Source organism: Amia ocellicauda, chromosome 4, assembly GCF_036373705.1.
Source record: "Amia ocellicauda isolate fAmiCal2 chromosome 4, fAmiCal2.hap1, whole genome shotgun sequence".
Taxonomy (NCBI): Eukaryota; Metazoa; Chordata; class Actinopteri; order Amiiformes; family Amiidae; genus Amia; species Amia ocellicauda.
The window spans coordinates 40,523,943-40,546,073 of record NC_089853.1 but is presented as its reverse complement, the minus strand read 5'-3'; the positions used below and the strand labels follow the sequence as shown (position 1 = coordinate 40,546,073).

At 45.1% G+C, this 22,131-nt stretch overlaps 1 protein-coding gene across 1 annotated transcript; it reads right to left on the bottom strand.

Annotated features, from left to right (window-relative positions):
* Positions 1-4,347: 4,347 nt before the first annotated feature.
* On the bottom strand, positions 4,348-11,194 carry mmp9 (matrix metallopeptidase 9). The gene is made up of 13 exons (XM_066702211.1): positions 10,869-11,194; positions 9,883-10,118; positions 9,179-9,327; positions 8,692-8,820; positions 7,884-8,057; positions 7,216-7,389; positions 6,909-7,082; positions 6,610-6,765; positions 6,288-6,507; positions 6,017-6,156; positions 5,649-5,799; positions 5,409-5,512; positions 4,348-5,281 (listed from the first exon to the last, which is right to left on the bottom strand). The coding sequence occupies exons 1-13, from the start codon at positions 11,001-11,003 to the stop codon at positions 5,163-5,165; spliced, it is 2,061 nt and encodes a 686-aa protein (XP_066558308.1). The 5' UTR covers positions 11,004-11,194; the 3' UTR covers positions 4,348-5,162.
* Between the last annotated feature and the right edge of the window lie 10,937 nt (positions 11,195-22,131).

The window sequence follows — 22,131 nt, the reverse complement described above, 5'->3', positions numbered from 1 at the left end:
GACACCGACCGGATCTTATTTATTCGCTGCACTTTTGGGATAAAACGTTGTCTTACACCCACGTCACGCACATTTAAGATGCTGAATTTATTATTTTTCTACATGTTTCCGTGTGATGTAAGAATTTGATGCACACTTTCTAATGTTTCAGTTGTACCTTTAAATGTAAATGATGAACTATTTGTTTCAGCGGAAGGCAGCGTATGAGTCGCCTGTTGCATGGCGGCTCGGAAGTAGCGCAAGCGGATTGGTAGTTGTGATGTTAGTCGCCTCTGGGCTGTTTTGAATCAAGTAAATGGTTTTAAATCTTGACGTGTATTGTAATTATACCCAGATGTCTTATTATTCATTATTTCTGTGTATGTCCGTTTACAGGGTTTAGATTATCATAATTCTGCTTAGTTACAGAGTTCAACCTTAAACACTGATCACTCGACTTAAAATCATTATTATATCGATGTTTATATTGGGAGAGGGTGCAAAATGGGGTATTACACAGGGATTAAAACAACACTGAGTAAACTGGGTGCATTGAGACTATTCATAGTATTAGTACGTCACGCCGGTTCCCTTGGCTGGGGTTTTGCTAGATAGAAAGTAGGCAGAGAGAATCCTCGTTAAATAATAATAATTAAACCGTTTTCTACCATAACTCCTTTATTATGCAATTGTGAACACTAAGGAAAACACAGAAGTGTGGTACAGGGCAGTGAAAAGCTGTCATTCATTTTTAAACCTCGGTACACCTCTCTACACTGTTCTTACCACAGTAAACCACACTTCACTCTTCACCACACCGTACTGTATTTAACACATTTTTGCAACATACCACCATTTTATATTGAACATCGTTTAGCACAGTATGTTGCCACTAGAGCTCCTATCCTTTTACTACACTGCCTCTCTACTGCCCTTCGCTTCCTCCCTGCTCTCCGGCTGTTTCCCTTCTGCTTTCAAACAAGTTTCTGTGATTCCACTTCTCAAAACCCCTCAACCCTACTTCTCCACAGAATTACCGCCCTGTTAAAGGTCTATTTTTATTGATTTGATTCATTTATTTTGCTGTGTGTTTGTTGTATGCTTACCACTCTGTAAAGGGCTCTCTGGCTACCCTGTGAAAGGCGCTATACAAATAAAATAAAAATTGATTGATTGATTGATTTTCCTACTCCCCTTCCTCTCAAAGACTCTCTATGATGAGTGCACCACACTGAACATCGTTGTGGAGAAGCTCCAGGGGGATCAGTGGAACAACAAAGATGTGGCACCCAAGCGGATGGCTGTGTTTCAGGCAGCGGATCTGCAAAATATGCTCTCCATCATCTCCTGGATTCTGAGCATAACAGGGTTTGTGGAGAGAGTCTTTTCCAGGATGAACAGCAAGCGGAGTGAGGCCCGGAGCCGGTGCTCTGTGGAGCTCATGAAGAGTGAGCTGCTTGTCTCTCTGAACTTTGACCTGTCCTGCGCCGAGTTCCACACAGTGGTTTTGAAGGACGAGGCATCGCTTCAGGCAGCAATGAGCAACAAAAAGTACACATGGAAGAAAAAGTAGAGAGGGTGGGGGGTGGGTTGGGTAGAGAGAGAATTCACGTTCACAAAGTTCATATACCCTAGATAAATTAGTAATTATTTTGTTTCTCCACATTTGCCTTACTCTGGAATAGGTTGATCTTTATTTCAATGCCTACATTCAGGAGAGTTGTTCTGATCAGTTTGACAGTAAAAGAAAGTACACCAGAATGCAGGAAATGAAGTGTCTGACACTCAAAATCTCATGGGGGAGGACCCCCAGACCCCCGCTTCATTTATGGTGTCCCTTATTTTTCCACATTGAAGGTGGCAACCCTAACTTAGATCCTAGCTTTACTAACAACAAGACCTGCACCTACCGGGCTTATACTAATGAAGAGTCGTTTAACTTAATACAGTCAGTATCAACTTCACGTCAGTCTTGTCCTTTATAGATTGGATGTAAACGGCTGTGTTTTAGTACAGTAAGTCACGTTGAGCATTTTCTACATTAAGTGATATTTACCTTAAGTGACTTATTATATGCAGAGTTTAGGTCATAATCATATTGTTTATGTTAGTAAAAACATACCCATCCTTTATTCATAGTATTAGGACATGCCTAACTGTAAACGTACAAACTTTGCACAGTAATGGTTATGTTTAAAGCGCATTAAGTCACGTTAAGCTTCTTTAGACTCTCCCTGCTGCCGTGTGGTCAGCCATGTTTGATGAGAATGGAGCTCGGTAGTGTGGCGTTCATCTAGGATGCCTGAGCTACGTGTTGTGTTTGAGTCAGTGTGAAAACTGTGCAAAAGAGCTGCGGGCATGTAGAGAACTGCACGTGCGCAGCAAGAAGCGTGAGCACACAGCAAGAACTGCAAACTGTAAACGACATTGGAGCGCAGATTTGAATTGCAAGCATAAAATAGTTGTATTTCTGTGCTCACTCATTTTGACAGTGAACTCACTCCATATTTGATCCTCTGCAATCCGGCTCACACACAGCTCACTGAAACTGCTCTTCTAGTAGTCACTGACTCCCTCGGCTGTGCTCGGGTGTCCTCCCTCTGCTCTGTCCAGGCACTGTTCTCACCTTGTCCTCCTCCTACCTCAATGACTTCAAGTGATGATGATGATGATCTTCGTCCACAATGCAACCTCTCCTGACAGGCGTACCCCAAGGCTTCAACCTGGGCCCTCTCCTGTTTTCTCTCTACACACGCTCTATGGGCCCCTCATTGCATCCCATGCAGACAATGTCCACATCATCCATTCTTTTCCCACTCCTGACCCCCACATCCCCTCTCATCTCTTCCTGTCTGTCTGCACTCGGATGCAGCTCAACCTCTCCAAATCTGATCTCTTCTTTTCCCCCTCCTCTTCACCTTCTACTGATCTCTTCATCTCAATTCCCGAAACCATAATTTCTCAGGGAATATACACTCACCTAAAGGATTATTAGGAACACCATACTAATACTGTGTTTGACCCCCTTTCGCCTTCAGAACTGCCTTAATTCTACGTGGCATTGATTCAACAAGGTGCTGAAAGCATTCTTTAGAAATGTTGGCCCATATTGATAGGATAGCATCTTGCAGTTCATGGAGATTTGTGGGATGCACATCCAGGGCACGAAGCTCCCGTTCCACCACATCCCAAAGATGCTCTATTGGGTTGAGATCTGGTGACTGTGGGGGCCAGTTTAGTACAGTGAACTCATTGTCATGTTCAAGAAACCAATTTGAAATGATTCAACCTTTGTGACATGGTGCATTATCCTGCTGGAAGTAGCCATCAGAGGATGGGTACATGGTGGTCATAAAGGGATGGACATGGTCAGAAACAATGCTCAGGTAGGCCGTGGCATTTAAACGATGCCCAATTGGCACTAAGGGGCCTAAAGTGTGCCAAGAAAACATCCCCCCACACCATTACACCACCACCACCAGCCTGCACAGTGGTAACAAGGCATGATGGATCCATGTTCTCATTCTGTTTACGCCAAATTCTGACAGAAATCGAGACTCATCAGACCAGGCAACATTTTTCCAGTCTTCAACTGTCCAATTTTGGTGAGCTTGTGCAAATTGTAGCCTCTTTTTCCTATTTGTAGTGGAGATGAGTGGTACCCGGTGGGGTCTTCTGCTGTTGTAGCCCATCCGCCTCAAGGTTGTATGTGTTGTGGCTTCACAAATGCTTTGCTGCATACCTCGGTTGTAACGAGTGGTTATTTCAGTCAAAGTTGCTCTTCTATCAGTTTGAATCAGTCGGCCCATTCTCCTCTGACCTCTAGCATAAACAAGGCATTTTCGCCCACAGGACTGCCGCATACTGGATGTTTTTCCCTTTTCACACCATTCTTTGTAAACCCTAGAAATGGTTGTGCGTGAGAATCCCAGTAACTGAGCAGATTGTGAAATACTCAGACCGGCCCGTCTGGCACCAACAACCATGCCACGCTCAAAATTGCTTAAATCACCTTTCTTTCCCATTCAGACATTCAGTTTGGAGTTCAGGAGATTGTCTTGACCAGGACCACACCCCTAAATGCATTGAAGCAACTGCCATGTGATTGGTTGATTAGAAAATTGCATTAATGAGAAATTGAACAGGTGTTCCTAATAATCCTTTAGGTGAGTGTATATGTGTGTGTGTCTATGTGTGTTGTTACTTTTCCATGTTTAGCTATTATGTGTGTGCAGCTTTGACAGGAGTAATAATAATAATAATAATACAAATCCTGCAAGAGATCAAGATTATAAATATAGGAGACACCAGTTACATAAATTGTGGAGGGGATACTACTGCAAAATAATGTAACAACAGACCATTGGATAAAAATGCTGAAAAGTTTATTAAATTCACAGGCAGTATTGTAAAGATTGTTTCTTCTTTCAATTAATAATTTAAATTCAGTTCACAACCATGTCTTCCAGTGCCTTCTCTGGTTAGCTCCATGGTCATTTTAAATAGAAAATAAAACAAACAATTTTGCATCATTCTTTAGAAACAAAACACAAAAACAATCCAAATAACAATACAATTAAAAAATAACAATTAATTTAAGAAAAATCCAGGCTTTCAAAGCAAACACAAAAATATATAATCCCGCTTGCTCCAGGCAGACGGAGTTGTCAACAAATGGAGACGGAGGAGCCAGTCTAGGAACTTTCTGATTGGTGCATTTCAGCGATTATGACAGCAGGTAGGGCAAATACTGAAAACAATTATTATAAGGGTTGAATTGGGTCCTGATTTAGTGCACAATAATCAAAGGGATTTAGTCTCCAAAATGTGTTTCAGTAGTTCAGACAACCCCCTATTGAAGCAGGTGGAAGAAGTAGCGATTGAAGAAATGGGGTTATTTTGGCCTAACCCCCTTGGCTGAAGGAACAATAAGATGCCCTTGTGGCATTACTGAAGTGAATCTAAGGCTGTGAAAGGGGGCTGTGGGGACACTAAACTATAACAGTTTCCGTACATAAGAAACAAGTCCCTTTTTTCTGGTCTTCTAAGGCACTAACACTAGAAAAGAGAAATATCAAGAACTTTGAAGGAGGAGAGGGGCCTGAAATAAATAATTATTCCCCCAGTAGCCAGCAGGAGGCAGGTCAGAGGTATAGGAAGGGGGGGACGGGACAACTGGCTCATTAGCGGCGGGATGGGTTGGGACACTTCAGGATGTCGTACTTCACATAGCCCACGCGGTCCACCTGGCGCCGAGAGTTCACCCTCCAGTAGTAACTCTCTCGGCAGAAATAGAAGGATCCTGTAACACACACACACACACACAATTAAACAAAACACAAAAGCACCTACTAGTAAAACTACTGTCTGAGTGCTGTGGTTTAAAACCATATAACAGCCACGTACAATAGATTCATAACAAAGCTTACCCTTATACAGGAAGACATCATGGGAGTCGATGGGAACACCTCCGAAGACCTGGTCGATGTAGCGAGGGTAGCCCTTGTCCACAGTCTGGGCTTTCATGTCCAACCTGGGGGGAGGAACAGGCGGTGGGTCAGAGAGAGGACAGCCTGCTGCCTGCTGTCAGATCAGCAGGCTGTGACTGAGGAGGGCTGAGAGAGATGTAAAGAAGAGAGAGGGATCTGATGTGACTGTGCCATGCTCACCTCCAGTAGTTTTCTCCACTGAACAGCAGCACCTTGTCTTTCCCTCTCTGCAGGGCTCCCTCAACGCGTTCCACACTGCTGTCCAGGCCCAGCTTCTCAATGCTGCGGGGGCCCAGCACGCTCTTCCCTGTGTACACCCAGAATTGCCGACCTGCCCAGGAGACACAGGGAGGGAAAAGGTCAACACAGTTGTGGACAGAATGTGGCCAGGATGAGCCTGGATTTCGAGGTGTAGATGGCCTTTCTCTGTTCTGTGTAATTGCGCTTAATGTCTGCTTTAATCAGACAGATGGGAGAGAGACCTACATCAATCTGTATAGATGCAATTGGCGGGGGGAACTTGAATTATGAATTATATCTCACTGTACCTGAGAAGAAGTAGACTTTCTTGGTGAGCAGGTCCTCGAATGCCGTGTCAATGGTGTTGGGGAGCGCTGGCCAGTTCTCCGCGATGGGGTATGGGCCCTTGATCACTACCTGCTTCTGGGACTTCATTCTCCAGTACTGACTGTGGACAAGCAGATAAACACAGGGTTACAGGTCTTGTGAACACCCAAGCAGAGAAATAATAACCAAAAACAAATTCCTTAGGTCTCAGAGTCCTTCTTTTGTATGTATCGCAATGCCAGCTCTGCCTACCCATCCTTGAAGAGATGCAGCTCTCCCTGGATCTCAGTGATGGCATTGAATGAATCAATGTTGCAGGCATCTTTGGTCGGGTCAACAGGGCTGGTCGTGGTGGTGGTAGTACGGGTGTGCGGGGAGGTCGGGGAGGTCGGGGAGGTCGGGGTGGTAGAGGCAGGACTGGCCGTGGTGGTCTTGGGCTTAGGGGGTGTGGGGTCAGGGCCAGTTTTGGGTCCTGTGCGAAGTTGAGGGGGAGAAGAAGGAAAGTGAGCGACATGATTCACAAATATGTCTTGTGTTCAGAGTGTGTGTGTGAGAAGGCAGGGCCAGGACTCACCGTAGAGGTACTGGATGCCTTCGATGTCATCCTTGTTCAGGGAGAAGTCCTCCACGTAGGAGTACATGGGGAACATGAGGGCATCCCGGATGTTGGAGTGGTCCAGGCCCAGTGCGTGGCCGAACTCGTGGGCTGCCACCAGGAACAGACTGTACCCTGGGAGTGGTGAGAGAACGACAGGGTCACACTGAGCAGTCGGGGTGAGTGTCGTGGTCCATTAATTTACTTTAGACGAGTGATTTTCCTTGTTTACATTTTTTCTTTGTTTGATGAAAGTCATGGTCACACAACGCACTCACCCTTGTCTGGGCAGAAGCCCCACTTCTGGTCCCTGTCGTAGCTGCTGGTGGTTGCGCACCACAGTTTGCCGTCTCCTCGGCCCTCACTGGTGCAGGAGTCGTACGACTTCCCCAGGAAGATGAAGGGGAACTCGCAGGGTTCTCCCTCAGAGTTTCCACCAATCACAGCAGTGTCTGAGAAGCCCCAAAGAATCCAGAATTATTGATTTATTTAATTTAATTATTGCATCTTTCTTGTGAATGATGCTCGATGTGTGTGTGTGTGTGTGTGTGTGTGTGATGGGGGTGCTCAGAGAGGATGCCTCACCTCGGTTGGGGCAGAAGCCATATTTCACGTCGTCGTCGAAGCTGCTGGTGGTGGCACACCATCTATACCCATCACTGCGGCCATCTGTGGTGCAGCGGTCATAGGACTCGCCCTGGAACACGAAGGGGAAGACGCAGGGCTGTCCATCGGCGTTCCCCGCAAACGTATACAGCACTGCAGAGAGGGGCTAGCGTTACACACACTGACACAACTCAGAGACACACACACACACACACATCACACCCTCCCTGACATGTGTAGAACATCAACCAAAGCTCAGGCACCCCAGAACACCAATAGTATTGTGTATAGTATTGTGCGCCCCACACTTATGAGCCTAGAGCAGTGAGCCTGAAAATCAAACCTGTGTTGCCTAGCGATCAGCCTGAGCCACAGCGGCAGCGTGACACGGCTGTGTTTCGAGACGGGGATCAAGACAAATCAAGAGAGGTCGACCAGGACGAAACAAAAAAACAAATCTGAAGGTGCCAAAAGGAAAAATCACCTTGTGGGGAAATCCACTCAGGATTTTACCTGTTTACTTATTTACAATCATCAAAAATTAAAAGGTTAAACATATATATCTAAGTGAACTGTCTCAGGGTAATGTACAGCAGGTCTGGGAGCTGCACTGTGCTGTGCCTCCTCAGTGATACTCTGGTACTCACACTCGCTGGGGCAGAAGCCGAATTTCTGGTCACGGTCGTAGTCGGAAGTGGTGGCGCACCAGGGCAGGCCGTCGGAGCGCCCTTCAGTGGTGCAGGTGGTGTACGTTTCGCCCAGGAAGTTGAATGGGAAGTGACACATGGCGCCCTCGGCGTTGCCATAGCTCGTCTTCACAGCTGAATAGCAGAACACAAGGGGCAAAGAAGAAACCAGCGGTCAGCATTTTGGGGATTGAAGGTACTGTGGGGAGGTGGCAGATCTGGGGGGGATGGACATAGGGACACTCCACAACAGACGTGATACAATACTCCCAAACTCAGGTGCACAGTGCATGGTGCAGTCTCACATGGTTCTGCCCTATAGTCTGGTAAAATAACATCACAAATGTTATTTTAATGAAAGTGGTGCAGTAGTGGCTAATGATTATGTCTCAAAATGAGCACTAGGTGGCGACATACTGCCACAAATGATGCCACCAAAGCAATCAATTGCTCTATTAAACGACTTTTAAGCATAGTTATGGAATGCTTAATTACCCCTGCAAGCACAGATAAGAGGCGACTGTTAAAAACAACCAATGCCGATAAACGTTTGTTTAAGCCTGTGCTTTTTGTTGGACTAGCGTTGTATTTGGGTGTGGAGCCTGGATTGGTTGACTGAGGGAGACAAGGTGACTTACAAAGCATTACAGACTGGAACACAAACGTCTCAGTATACGCAACACAAAGCACAGTGAATTAAACGAAGGCCTGACAGTATATTGAAAGGGCCAACACACATCCACAGTGTATCTACAAAGCCAAACCAAACCTGGTCCTTTGCCCAGAGTCCAGAACTCGTCGTCGTCAAAGTGCGCGTCCCCCTGTATGCCCTCGCCGGGGGGGAAGGCGTGGGCCAGCAGTCCGTCCTTCCCGTCAAAGGGGTAACCATCCCCGTGATCTGCAACACAGACCAACACTTCACTAAAAATCTCTCCAAACTGGTTGCCTTTTACTGTAAGACTTATGGACACACTGTCCTCAACTACTTGTGGATGGAAAATGCACTTTTTAATTTGTTCTTGTTGTATAATCATTATTAGCTACAATGCACATACAAACTATAGCAACAGTAATAGTAACAGTATATATAGTGCCAGCAGTGGTAGTCATAGTACAGAGCAGTCCTGGGCAGTGAGTCCTGTATGGTTTGCACTGCTGCTACAGAGCTGCCCTGCGGTACATTCATCCTAATCTGGATCTGTGCGAGTCACATTAATGGGGGAATAAATGACCACTGGACTGGGTGGATCACTGACCTTCCTTCCCGAAGGACACCATGATGTCTGCAATGCCCTCGTACAGGCGGGTGAAGGTCAGGGGCGTCACGTCGCTCCACACCTTAAAGGCGCGCGCAAAGGCATCGTCAATTAGGGACGCGTCCATGTCAGGAGAGTAGGACAGGATCCTGCAGAGGAGAGAGCAGAAACCCTGTCATGTTTACTGCCGAGACCCCCAGCCCTCCACAATGCAATTGCAATGCACAGACATCTTTGAATGAAGTGAACTGACTTAGTTCTCCATTCCTCTGCACACCTTATGTTCAGATGCTCAGCTTGTGAAGGGAAATGCCTGTTTCTCCATCGGGGGCAGCACTGACACTCTCAGAGGTGGCAAACTGAACACTGCATTACGACTGCTTGCGTTCTTAGCACTGTGTCATTTCATCACGTGTTGATCTTGCTTGATTATTTAACCAGAACAGAGCAACGCAGAGACACCGACAGGCATTGTAAGTTAAGTTCATATAATATTAATTTTTAACTGATTAACAAAAACACTCTTCCAGATCTATGTTTGTGTCTTGATGGATTTACAAAGTTGCTGTTGCGGTCAAGTCCCCACTGGTAAAAAGACTTGACTACAGCCGTTCAACAGACCACCCAGCCCTGTCCCGGCCCCACCACCACCATCTTCAACCCCCACACCCCTGCCTGGCCCCTCCACCCCTGCAGCGCCGTACCTGTATGTGATGTCGTTCTTGTCCCACTTGAGGTCTCCATCAAAGGTCTGGTAGTTGCGGATATCAGGCACGCCACAGCGGGGCTGCTTCATGGCCTCCAGTGTCTGTTTGTCCAGCTGTCCTGTCTCTTCCAGGCCCAGCTGTTTCTGCAACCTGAGCAGCGCCTTTCTGGTGGACACATGCGCGTCGCTGCTGCGGAACACTGGGTTCACGTAACCGTATTTCTCCAGGTACCGCTGTGTGTGTTGGGGGCGGGAGAGAAGGGAGAGAGGGCACAGGTCAGAGATGCATGCGTAGGGTGGTTATGTGCTTTATGGGTCCACATCTTTTCCAGGTCCCCACACACTAATTATTGTGGCGGGATATATGCGGGACTGTGTCTCTCCAGGGTTGCACCCCTTCATACAGGGGAGGAGACGGGAGCAGGAGGCAGAGACACCCTGCTTTAATAAACAACACGACAGACAGTCTACGCTGCTCATTCAGTTATCCTTCACAAAAGAAACTGCTTTCAATACCAGTTGTATGACAGTAATCTCAGTATTTTTGTGTCTAAAACTCAAACACATGTACTACTCATAAACCTGGCATATGTGAAAAAGGGAATCAAGCACAATAAAGATTTAAGACCCTGGTTAACTTCTGCCTTTTATTAGTTTTGTTCGATCGCACCGTTAGTAACAATCTCTAGCCCAGTGCTGCCCCAGCTGTGTTGTCTGTGATATCTGCAAGTCACCAGAAAATCACTGCTGCCTTTCCCATTGCTGTCCATCTGAAACGGACTCTAGTGCCTGTGAAACCTATTCCCATTCCTCTGCAATAACCACCTGAACCCCGCTGGCCCTACCCTGACTGAGACCACACATTGTGGTGAGATTGCCCAGAAGTTTGGCTTGGAGGTTGGTCCTCTGACCATGAGCAACTCAGACAAAGATGTGGCTTGGGTCGTTTGGAAGCACAGAAAAAGCACGGGGTGGGTTACTCACATTGGCCAAATCCTCGTCGGTCATGTTCTTCATGATTTCCCCGGCGAAGTTCACGTAGGTTGTCCTGATGGGGATGCAGAGTCCCCCCAGAGCACACAGCCCCAGGGTGAGGACAGCCAGAACACAGGATCTCATGGTGAGAGCGAGGATACACTGTCACACTTTCTGTCCAGGGATCTAAACTACCTGTCAGAGGGAAGAAAAGACTCGGAGCTGCCTGCTGAAGGGAGTGACGGTGCTGCTGTCTTCAGGAAGATGGACAGGTTCTTTCTTCACTCGCAGGTAACTCTCTTTGTCTTTGTCTTTGTCCTTCTGAGCTCTGAGAGCTGTCAGGTCCTTATTTATACTCTCCCAAACCAAAGGCTCTGGTTGAGTCACTTTCAGTCCCCCACCTCCCTCCTTCTCTACTTGCTCAATGCTCTTCATAACAACACACCCACAGCACTGGGGAAAACACACACACACACACACACACACACACACACATATATATATATTTAAAGCATAAAAATAAGAAAGGGGGTTGCATTTCCTTTTTGTTTTTTAAGTTTTTTCTTTCTTTCCATGACATATGGTTCCTGACAAAAAAAGGGGGAAAAAAGTTGCAATCCCTGGTTATGAAAACATATCAGTGTATATCACCATTTCATGATGTTCATGACTTCACAGTCCTGCTGGGATTCTTTCGAGGCGCCGGGCTTTATTGAAAACACATCCCGCCGCTTAGTGAAGGGACTCCTTAGCTTTGGCAACTGACAAGGTGAAAAACAACAGCCCCACCTGTGACGGTAAAGAATTCACTGGACCATAGTGACCATGCGTGATTGTCCGCCCGAGCAAGATAGTGCTCAGGTGGGTGTCAGTGGGAGTAGGACTTCAACTGCTTCCTTCTATAATTCTCTTCCAGCCAACCATGAGGCTTCAAAAGTACAGAGCCCAGGAGACAAAGGGGTTTGGGAAACCGGGGTCTGACACCCAGTAGCCAGAACACAAAGATTTTAGAAGACAATTAGTTTTTGTTTGCATAAGTACCCATAACTGGAAAAACCCTTTTTCTAACCACAACAGACTTGCATTGCTTCTCAAAAACTCAGATTAGCCTGTGCATTTCCCCTCTCCTCAGTGGTCACCTTTTCCCAGTCTATCGTTACTTAATTGACAATTAATTGGGTCATTCATTGCTTTGGTGAGGATGATCGTGCACACAGCCTACCACGGTGACACCACTGAAGCGGAGCCACATTCCCAGAACTTGCTGCTTTAGATTAAATGTCTTCCTGTGGATTAGGGAGAATTTCTGGCAATCTCAGTGTTTTTTTGGTCTTTTTTTTTCCAAAGAACAGCTGCTTGTGGGAAACTTTGATCTGCAAACCTCTCAACCGACATCCTGCAGTGATTGCTAACCTTGGTTCTGTAGAGGCAGGGTCTTCTAGTCTCGGTTTGTGTCCAAGGTGAGCGCTGCTGAGCTCTTCTCTGGCTTGTCCTCGCCCGCTCTCAGACGGGGAAGAACAGGAGCAGCTTCTCACGCCTGACACCTCGTGTGCCAGTCAGTCACTCCCTGACTTGAGGAGCATTCATCAGCACAGGCGACCCACTGTGTGACTGCTGAGTCAGCCAAACTGGTACAGGGACGACTCTGCTGCTGCTACGGGCCACCATGACCCTGCACAGCATTTCGAATGCTCAGTATGCTCTGCCAAGCTCAATCTTATTTAATATATATATATAATCTTCTAACTCTGTCTATAAAGAGAGAGGTTTTATTTTTAAACTAAAATTTGGACATGCTCTGATTTATCATCGAAGTCCCCTTGGGGATCTGAAGTAAAATCCATCAACTTTGGCTCAGCAGCTTCCACTAGAGGGAGCTCTGCAATGTCTGTTTTCACTCAACTGTGGGACAATGTGTGCTCCTGGTGCAAGCACATCAGCAGGACCATGGGACTACAGCATCACACATAGCAAGCCATGGTACCTTGATATTGCATGAGCACAGTGAAGAAACACAAAGGATTTGTTTTTGTCACAACTCACCTCTCGACAGCACAATGAGGCAACTATCTTTGTGGGAATGGCTTGGCTTTTGTTTTGAAAATAAGTTTTGTAATGTTCCCGTCTTAGATATTAATGAAACCACATGTTCTTATCTTTTGAAATATCCGTATGCACGAAACTGATATTTTGTAATCTGCACAAGCTGGGGGGAAGGTGCCAACCAGGTTTGTGCTTGGAGATTTGTTGAGTTTCTGCATAATCTGCATAATCTTACAGGTTTATTTGTCCTTAATTTGTGGATATTGCGGACACCTCAGTATTTGAGCCTTATGCTAGGGACAGTATGTATCTTTCTAAAAGTCTGAGACAGGGGCTACCTGATTTTTAGATGAAGATGTGTGTGCGTTCTCACACACAGTTCTGGAGGAGAATCGCTTATCCCCCACTCCTCTTGCTCCACCTCTGTCTCAAGCACAAGGAGAGGGGACCATGCACCCCAGTACAGTTATTAGAAAATAGAAATCTGGCAGCGCAGTTTGTTGGATGGTCCTGGCACCAGTGTTGATATGCTCCTGCTCACTTGGGTTGGCCAAGGCTTTCACTCAACCATCTCTCACTTCCACACATTTGATCTCCCATTTTTGGCTGTGCGTGTGTTTTTTTATGACGTGTGTCTCTCTGCACGGCCAAAAGACACACTGCTTTGATGGAGGGAGTTGTGAGCCTGGCTTGCTGAACCCCACATTCCTCTCTCCCTGTTCTCAGTGTTTCCCACTGAGCACAGCGCTCTCTCAGCATTTGCCAAAATGCTTACTAAAAGTTCAATACATGTCAGTGCATTCACAGAGCATACAGTAGGTATAGAAAGTTAATGTTAAAGCAGCTTTTTTAGTTGCTGTAAAGGCTGAAATCAAGACAAATCATGCCAGAACTTCTTCACCTTTAATAAGATCATATTTAAGTGAAAAGCAAAATAGAAAATGTCTTGGAAAAATTTAAAATAAAAAGCTGTCAATGCCTTGGTTGCATAAGTGTGCACACCCTTTAACTGATACTTCCTGGAAGTACCTTTTGCTTGGATTACAGCAGTAAGTATGTTTGGATAGGTCTCTATCAGCTTAGCACACCTGGATTTTGCAATTTTATCCCACTCTTCTTTGCAGAAGCTCAGTTCAAGCTCAGTCAAATTGTGAGGGGACCTTTTGTGAACAGCCATCTTTAGGTCAGTCCATAGACTTTCTACAGGATTGAGGTCCAGGCTCTGACCAGGCCATTCCAGGACATCGATCTTCCTTTTTAAGCCATTCCTCGGTTCATTTGACCCTGAAATTCTTCTTTAACTTCAGCTTTCTGGCAGAGGGAAGCAGGGTTCGAGCCAAATCTTGATATACCTTGGTCTCATCAGACATAAGACATTTTCCCACATGATTTTGGGAGATTGAATGTATATTCTTGCAAAATGTAGACAGGCTTGGATATTCTTTTTTGTGAGAAATGGCTTCCATCTTGCCACCCTAGCCCACAGGTCAGACTTGTGTTGAATACTCGCAATGGTTTAAATATGCAGGGAGTGGCCAGTCACTGCCAGAAAATCCTAAAGCTCCTTTAAGGTTACCATTGGCCTCTTGGTAGCCTCACTGTTGAGCTTTCTCCTTGTCCCATCATCAATTTTGGAGGGACGTCCTGATCTTTGCAATGTCCTGGTGGCGCTATATTGTCTCCACAGTGTTCCATGATATAGGTAATGCCTTCGAAATTATGTTATATCCCTCTCCTGAGCTGTACCTTTCAACAATAAGATCCCAACAATTTAGCTCCTTGTGGACCATCTCTGCAGTACGAAATCCAAAACAGCTGATTTTATTTAGGGCTAATCAGAATCGCTTCAATTAATATCAGGTGAAGGCAAATTACCTTTGTACATGATGTGGAATGTGATTTGATTAAATCTAAACACAATTTCAACCCCTATTATAAAGGGTGTGCATGCTGATGCAGGCAAGGCATTGACAGTTTTTTATTTGTAATTATTTTTCCAATAAATTATCCATTTGTTTTTTACTTAAATATGGTTGGTTACAAGATATTATCAAAGTTGAAAAAGATCTGACATGATTTGTCTTGATTGCAGCCTTTACATCAGCAAAAGCTGCATTTTCAATAAGAGTGTAGTTTTGATATCCACTGTACAATACAACAAAACAACAATATCGAGTTTAATAATGACTTAACTAGTTGCTATGGATGATATTTTCTCACAATAAATGAAAAACAGATACTTCACACCAACACTGATTCCATGGACATCTGACTAATATCCTCTTAATTGCATTAGTTCTGCTTGGTGATGACACAAGCCAAACCTGTTCTGCGGTTGCTGCCCTCAGTATTACAGCAATGCTCATCCCTGTGTCATGTCGAACCCCGTTCGTGTTTGCAACCACTGCATGGCATCCTGTCCGGTAAACAAGTACCAGATCAAAACGGGGAAGAGAACTGCAGAGTCAAAGCACATAATGTAGCACGGTACGGCAACACAGACTGCAGCAGGTGACTGTACAATGCAGCCCAGAACAACGCAGTACAGTACAGTGCAATATAATATAAAGCAGAGAAGTACTGTGCAATACGATGTGATAAAACTTTGCTCTTATGTGGCCTGTTAAACTGAACGTCTCTGAGTACTAATGATTTCAAACATCAAACTTTACAGTGGCTCTCAAAAGTATTCACCCCCCTTGGACGTTTCCATATGTCAAAGTGAAAAATATAATCTTCAGATTGTTCTAAATTAATTACAAATACAAAACAGAAAATAATCATCCCCTTCAGTCAATATTTGGCAGCAATTACAGCCATGAGCCTCTGGATAAGTCTCAGCTTTGCACATCTGGACACAGCACTTTTTGCCCATTTTTCTTTCCAAAATTGCTCAAGGTCCATTAAGTTGGGTGGAGACCTTTGGTGAACATTTTTTAACTCTTTCCACATATTGACCTTTTTGTTTTTAAGCCACTCCAGTGTGGCTTTGGCTGTATGTGTTGACCTCCAAGGGGGGTGAATACTTTTGAGAACCACTATACTTGCATGGCTGACATTATTTGGAGTAGACTTCCAAACACAGGGAGCATAGTGGCAATAAATCCCCCACCAGCAGATTACACGATACCTAGGGATGACTGATAGATGCGCAGTCTGCAGGAGCAGCTCGGGACACAGGGAAGTGCGGATGGCTCAGATCTCTACAATGAGCCAACTCAGCTGACTAATCACTAAAACCACTTAAGAAAATCTCAATAAATTCACTGTATGCGAGTTCAGCTGGTAAGCAATGATGGATTGTATAGGTTTTATTTATTTGGCCAGACTTCCATCCATTCATTTTCAAAACCCCTTATCCTGGTGAGGATCACGGGGAAGTCAGAGCCGATCCCAGCAGCCATAGGGCACAAGGCAGGAACACACCAGGCCATTGCTGGGCAACACACATGTACACACATACAGGGCAATTTACAGAATTTACAGAAGGGGAGAACATGCAGACTCCATACAGACAGGTACCCTGAGACAGGACTCAAACCCAGGATCGCTGGAGCTGTGAGGCAGCAGCGCTAACCACCACACCACCGTGCCGCCCTGTCCGGACTTCCCACCCTCAAAAAACACCCCCCAGAATAAAATACTGTAGCAATCTGAGTAGAATTCAGAAACTGAATGAAAAAGGGGGTGGGATGAAGGGATAGTTGCATCCAGAAAATTATAACATTAAAAAAATCAATGACAATAACAAACAACTCAAATATTGTTTTTAAACTTTAAGCTTCTGTTTAAAAATAAATTCACCAGATTGCAATTGTACAGGATACGGTGAAGGAGCGGAAGTGAAGTCCTGGCCATTCCCACCAGGATGATACACTTGTGAAGCAACGTTTGGATTTTTCTAGTTTTTGCAAAGATTCTGACGATCTGTAAGAAGTCTTGTTTCACCACCTGCTTCAGGAGGGGCAGTACTCCTCTTGGATCTTGCCAAATCCCGAAACTTTTTCAGGAAAACTCCCATGACAGTACACACTTGCTTACAGTCAGTGCATGGAAAATGACTAATTCAGCAGAAAGTTTGGCAATGAGTTTTAAGTGGGACTTCACATCTGCAAAGGAAGAGAAATAAAGGAATTCAGAAGAAGAAAGGAAACGAGGGTTCTAGATAATATTGAAATAGATGAAGGTTCTTATAGGCAAAATGGGTTTGGTGTTTTGTTGGTAGTGGTAGTAGTTGTGTAAACTGTGGACAAAGTTGCCCAATGTGCCGCTCTGCCAGTACGTCCCAGGCTGGGTGTTGCATCAGCGTAAAACCCTGTGGCTGTTTACAGGGGCTTCTCTATCAACCTGTCCTGTGAGAATTGGGCCTGGCTGTGAGAACCTCCAACGTCTCCCTTACAGCTCGGGGGCCGAGACCCACACCCCACTGTCTGCAGCCGGTCCGAGGTATGCACAGGCACGGTTTCCACATCGATGCAGTCAGTTCCTACTTCGGGAGTTGCGGCCAGTGTTTGTATCTTTCAATCATTTTTTCAGCCACTGCGCCAGCAGGGTAAAGTCCCCTCCCCACACCATCCTGCTTCCCCCCACATCAAAAAGACCACAGACAGTGTTTCAAGAAACCACTACAGAACAATTTCTAGCTTGCTGAACAGGAAAACACACAGCAGATTGACACTACCTTTGCCAATGACCCCAGATAAATAAAAAGCAGGATTATACTGCAAAAACGGTCAGAAACATCTACCACAGTAAACCTGCTCAGCGATGTGTATTGCCCGGGCGTATTACTACACCTCCCACTCACACTCCCTAGCATGTGTCTTCCTGCTCCGTATTGTATTTATCTCTCAACTGGGAACACCCACACATTCAGTGTTCATAAGTACTTGTGAGGACTGACTAATAAAAGGTTCAATCGGATTATTGGGGAGCCGGAATAATTCACTTTGAACACACAAACCTCAGCCACAAAGCTCATGTTACTCTCATTAGGGAGCCAACTTCTGCAAATGTTAGCACACAGCACAACCTTATATAGGCATTTCTGTGTCTGCTACGGTCCTATAAATAACCTGTTTCTGATAGTTTAATTTTAGACAGAGCATACACATATTCTGGGTATAGCTACATATCTACATTTTTGGAAACAAACAAATGGTGTGGTTGGGGTATTTCCAACATAAATAATTACAAATATATTAATACTGGAACATATTATTACAGGGAGATTTTCTCTCTCTTCTCTTGACTGTCACCCATTCACAATCATCTGTAATAAAGGGTTTATAAATGTTGATGCTAGGCATGTTAATGTCTTTTGTGGACTAAAATAAACCTGTGTTTGCAGCGTGTTTCTGCAGCACCATAACAGAAGTCTCAGCAGCTCTTCCATAATCCCTAAGGGGTCCTTACCTTACCCAGCCAAATGTTGTTAAGGAGCTCTTATCAGGAAGCTCGGTGCTATGATCTGCTAGAGGATAATCTCTTTATGCAATCGGCTTCCTGAAACCATCCAGACAAATGCTAACTCAATCAGGGCTCACGCAGCAGGGCGGGCCAGCAAGAGAGAGGGCTATCGAATGACCGATGTGCAGAGGAGCTGGAGGTCTGGGAATGCTTGTCTGTGCCCACCTGGCTTACAGAGGTCCTTCACACAGGGCCTTAATATAGCATTGTGACAGTCAGTTTTGAGCAGGAAATGGGCTGCGGGGGACCAGGGTGCATGGCGCGCATTGTACGGGCTGCTGTGGCATGAAAGTGTACCACAAAGGGTGTACCACAAATGTTGTTTCAGGGCTGGATCAATGACAGGCCTCCTTTCCCAGCCAGAGAAGCACCAGGAATGTACAGTTCATGGGCAGTTTGTTTGGAGGACCTGGCTTTCGGGGAAGAAGCGGTCAGCAGGTCTTGGCATCTGTTGCATAGGTGTGTGTGTGTGTGTGTGTGTGTGAGATAAACATCGCACGGCCCGTGGAGGACGATGAGGGTCTCGTTTGTATGGGAAAATGGTTTCCCTTGCGATAAGGCTGTTATTTATTCAGGAAGTCAGTGTGCTAAGCAACACGTGTGCTGGGTCTCGGTGTAGCAGGACTCATGCTTCATACACTCAAAGCAGTTGCGTCATTCTAGCAGCGCACAGGTTTTACAGGACAGCACATGCGTCGCCTGCCGGATCGCTGATCTGCAGTGTGTATGGCTCGTGGTCCATTACAGATGCGCTTCCCCACATGGACATGCAGTTAATTCCAGTTCCAATGATCAATTAAAAAATATATATTTCAAAGTACTTACCACAGTACTTAGAATATAGCCTGCCAGTGCAGATTAATTACTATAATTATGGCCATCTTCATGTGTGCGCTGTTTTAGGGAGAATTCTAATATATTCCTTTTAGGTTTTATTCTCTAGGCTGTAATTTACAATGATTTAGTTTTGTTGCACAATTCATACAAGATTTGCAAAATGATTATGAAAAAAACCGAACAATAAGTAATTAAGCATTTTTTAATGTAACTACTGTCTGCTGTAAAGCTCAGGGAAATTATCTCTAATTTCTCTCCTCTCGCTAAATGCAGGTTTGGTGAATAACCCTCAATAACGCGCTCTCACCGCTCTGCTCAGCGCTGTCACAGCCTGTCACTCATTGGTGCGCGCAGAAGCCCGTTCCTATGGAGACCACGGTGAAAGCTCTGTCTCAGTCACCGTGGGGCTCACCTTGTCTCCATAGAAACACCTTTTTGGTTTTCATTTGTGGCACGTTTGTTTGCAGTTTTCCCTGTCAATTCCTGTGATCCTGGAGATGTCAGCTTTGAAAAAATTACAGGGGTCTCAGTGTAGCACAGGGAGGGGGTAAAAATTATTCACGAAGTCTGGACTAACTTATACAGGGAAGAGGAATACGGGACACGCTTAAGTAACTCAAGCAGTAGAGGTGAAGGATTAGATACTGTTTGCATACCAAGCGTGAGAAGCTAAGGGTAAAACCATAAGCGGTTGTGGTTTGATTTGGCTTAGCTGGCTGTGTAGAGCAGTGCCGTAATGGCAATGTTTGGTAGCAAAGCAGACACAGTAGAGACCGGATCTCTGAATTGGTGAATGTCCGGCAGGTGGTCAGAAATAGTGCTGCTCTTGATGACTGTTAACTGCAGGGGGATTTTCCATTGGCGCAGGTACTTTCCCAGCTCTGTGTCACTGAGGCCCAGAGTAAACAAGGTATGCAACTGGGGGTGGACAGGGTGGTGCACATGTCAAAAGATGCAGGCTTGGTTTAGAGAGGAAACAAATGGGACAGCGGAGACAGGAGCAGGAATCTGGGAATCTCCGCTGAGACAGGAGGCGCTACAGGATGGATGAGTGGTGCGTATCCATCACTGTGACATCACACATGTTCAGTACACCCCCCCAGCAATGGAGTGACAGACCTCTTCTATTGCATCACCACACTGTCAACAACTTGACTGCAACCTCACAAAGTTGCGGATGCCAGGCAGCCATACGAAATTGCATTATGTTGCAGCTGAATTAGAATTACTGTGAGAATAGAAGGGGTTACAGATGCCTCTTAGGTTTACGGTTTCCTGACTCATACACTAACAAAAGAGTCAATGATCTTGTGTTACTCATTAATGCACACTGAAGATTGTGAAAAATCTCCCACTGACTGATTCACTCATGTATGTGTGTATATATATATATATATATATATATATATATATATATATACACACTTTTTTGTTTTGCCTTGGCTTTAGAAGCCTCTGTCCTTGTCTGGTCATGACTACACTGTGTCTGTACATAAAAATGACAAAGATAAATGAAAATGAAAATCTGCCAAATACTAGCAGCATTCTGAACTAGTATGCTAATTTATTTTCTTTGTTTGTATGATGAACATATAATCTTGTCTTCTTTAAAAATGCAATTCTGATGGAAATATAATAGCTTTGGAATGAACAAGTGAAACAATGAAGCTATTGTAATATAGTCAATTAAGTCTTGAACAGGAAAGGTCAAACTCAGAGAATTTCTGTTTGCGGCAAATTGGGCAGCATGTTTCTCCAGAGCTTGTGTAATTTAAAGGTATAACTATTGAATGAGGTTGTTGTGTTAGAGATTGGTAAATATCTTCTGTCTCTTTGGGATCTGGACACACTTCAGAGAGAGCTCGGGGGAATGTGGGCAGCAGAATTCCCACCAATCTGGAGCCAACATTATCCATCCCTGTCTTTGTGCCTGTTCGATGGGTGCCCAGTGACCTGCAGACACACTGAATCCTATTGTGAGAATGGAGAGTGCAAGGCTCCCTGGGAACAAAATCAAAACAGAGAGAGAGGGGAAGAAAGGGGATGTGTGAAATCGCGTGGGCCGGAGTCACCCGAGGTGACCAGTGTGGGCGTGTGAGCCTGACTGTATCATCAGCGCCTACATTAATAGACACATCAAATGACCTGACCAGTGTCACCTGTGCCAGCTTAGTGGTCTCAGTGGCTGAAGAGCTCCTGGACAGAGTGGGGCTGCAGTGTGTTCAGTGGCTCCAGGGGTTTGGGGGCAGTGTGTTTAGGGAGTGTTGGAGTGCTGCAAAGGGTGTCGTATCTCAGTTTATAGAGTGTTTTGGGTGCAGTGCAGAAGATGCCGAGTTGAATGTTGAATACATTGTAATTGCAGTACTTTCCACTCATTAAGTGTGATCGGGTTTCTCCCAAGAGAAATGTGCTTCTGATTCTCTGGAAGCAGCTGTAAGGGATTACGGGACCTGAATGACAGTCAGTAAGTGCACATGGAAAAATAATAATAATTTATGCTTATTATTTTAGTTGGAAAACCGAGAGTCAGGAAATGTGTAGCAAATATTGTCCTAGAGTACAGCTTACGAAAGACACAAGGATACAGAACACAAATTGAATGTTATTCTGCACCATTTGTCACACAGTGACCTGCGGAAACCCCTGATTCAGCCGTGACTTGTGATGTTGAGCGACACAATTATTTGCTAGAGTTCAGGAATATAAAGACTGATTCACAGCATTTAATGCAGAAGTAATTGCTTGTCTTGATAACTTCATTTGATGACCTCATAGCTTGTTTTCTTTGCTCTGCTTGTCTGTTTTTTGCGATGACTATTCGTGCCCATTGAAGAGGGCGTGTGTATTTGCTAAGGGCAAAGTGTGTTTTGTTCTCACTGAGTGTTTTAGTAATTGCTAAGAAGCAGTTTAAATCAGTATTTTC

Coding starts and splice junctions, on each gene's coding strand:
- mmp9 (XM_066702211.1), bottom strand. CDS start 11,003: ATGAGATCCTGTGTTCTGGCTGTCCTCACCCTGGGGCTGTGTGCTCTG. Junction 6,766..6,908: donor GGGCTTCTGCCCAGACAAGG/GTGAGTGCGTTG, acceptor CACCACTCCCAG/GGTACAGTCTGTTCCTGGTG. Junction 5,282..5,408: donor TGATGTCTTCCTGTATAAGG/GTAAGCTTTGTT, acceptor TGTGTGTTACAG/GATCCTTCTATTTCTGCCGA.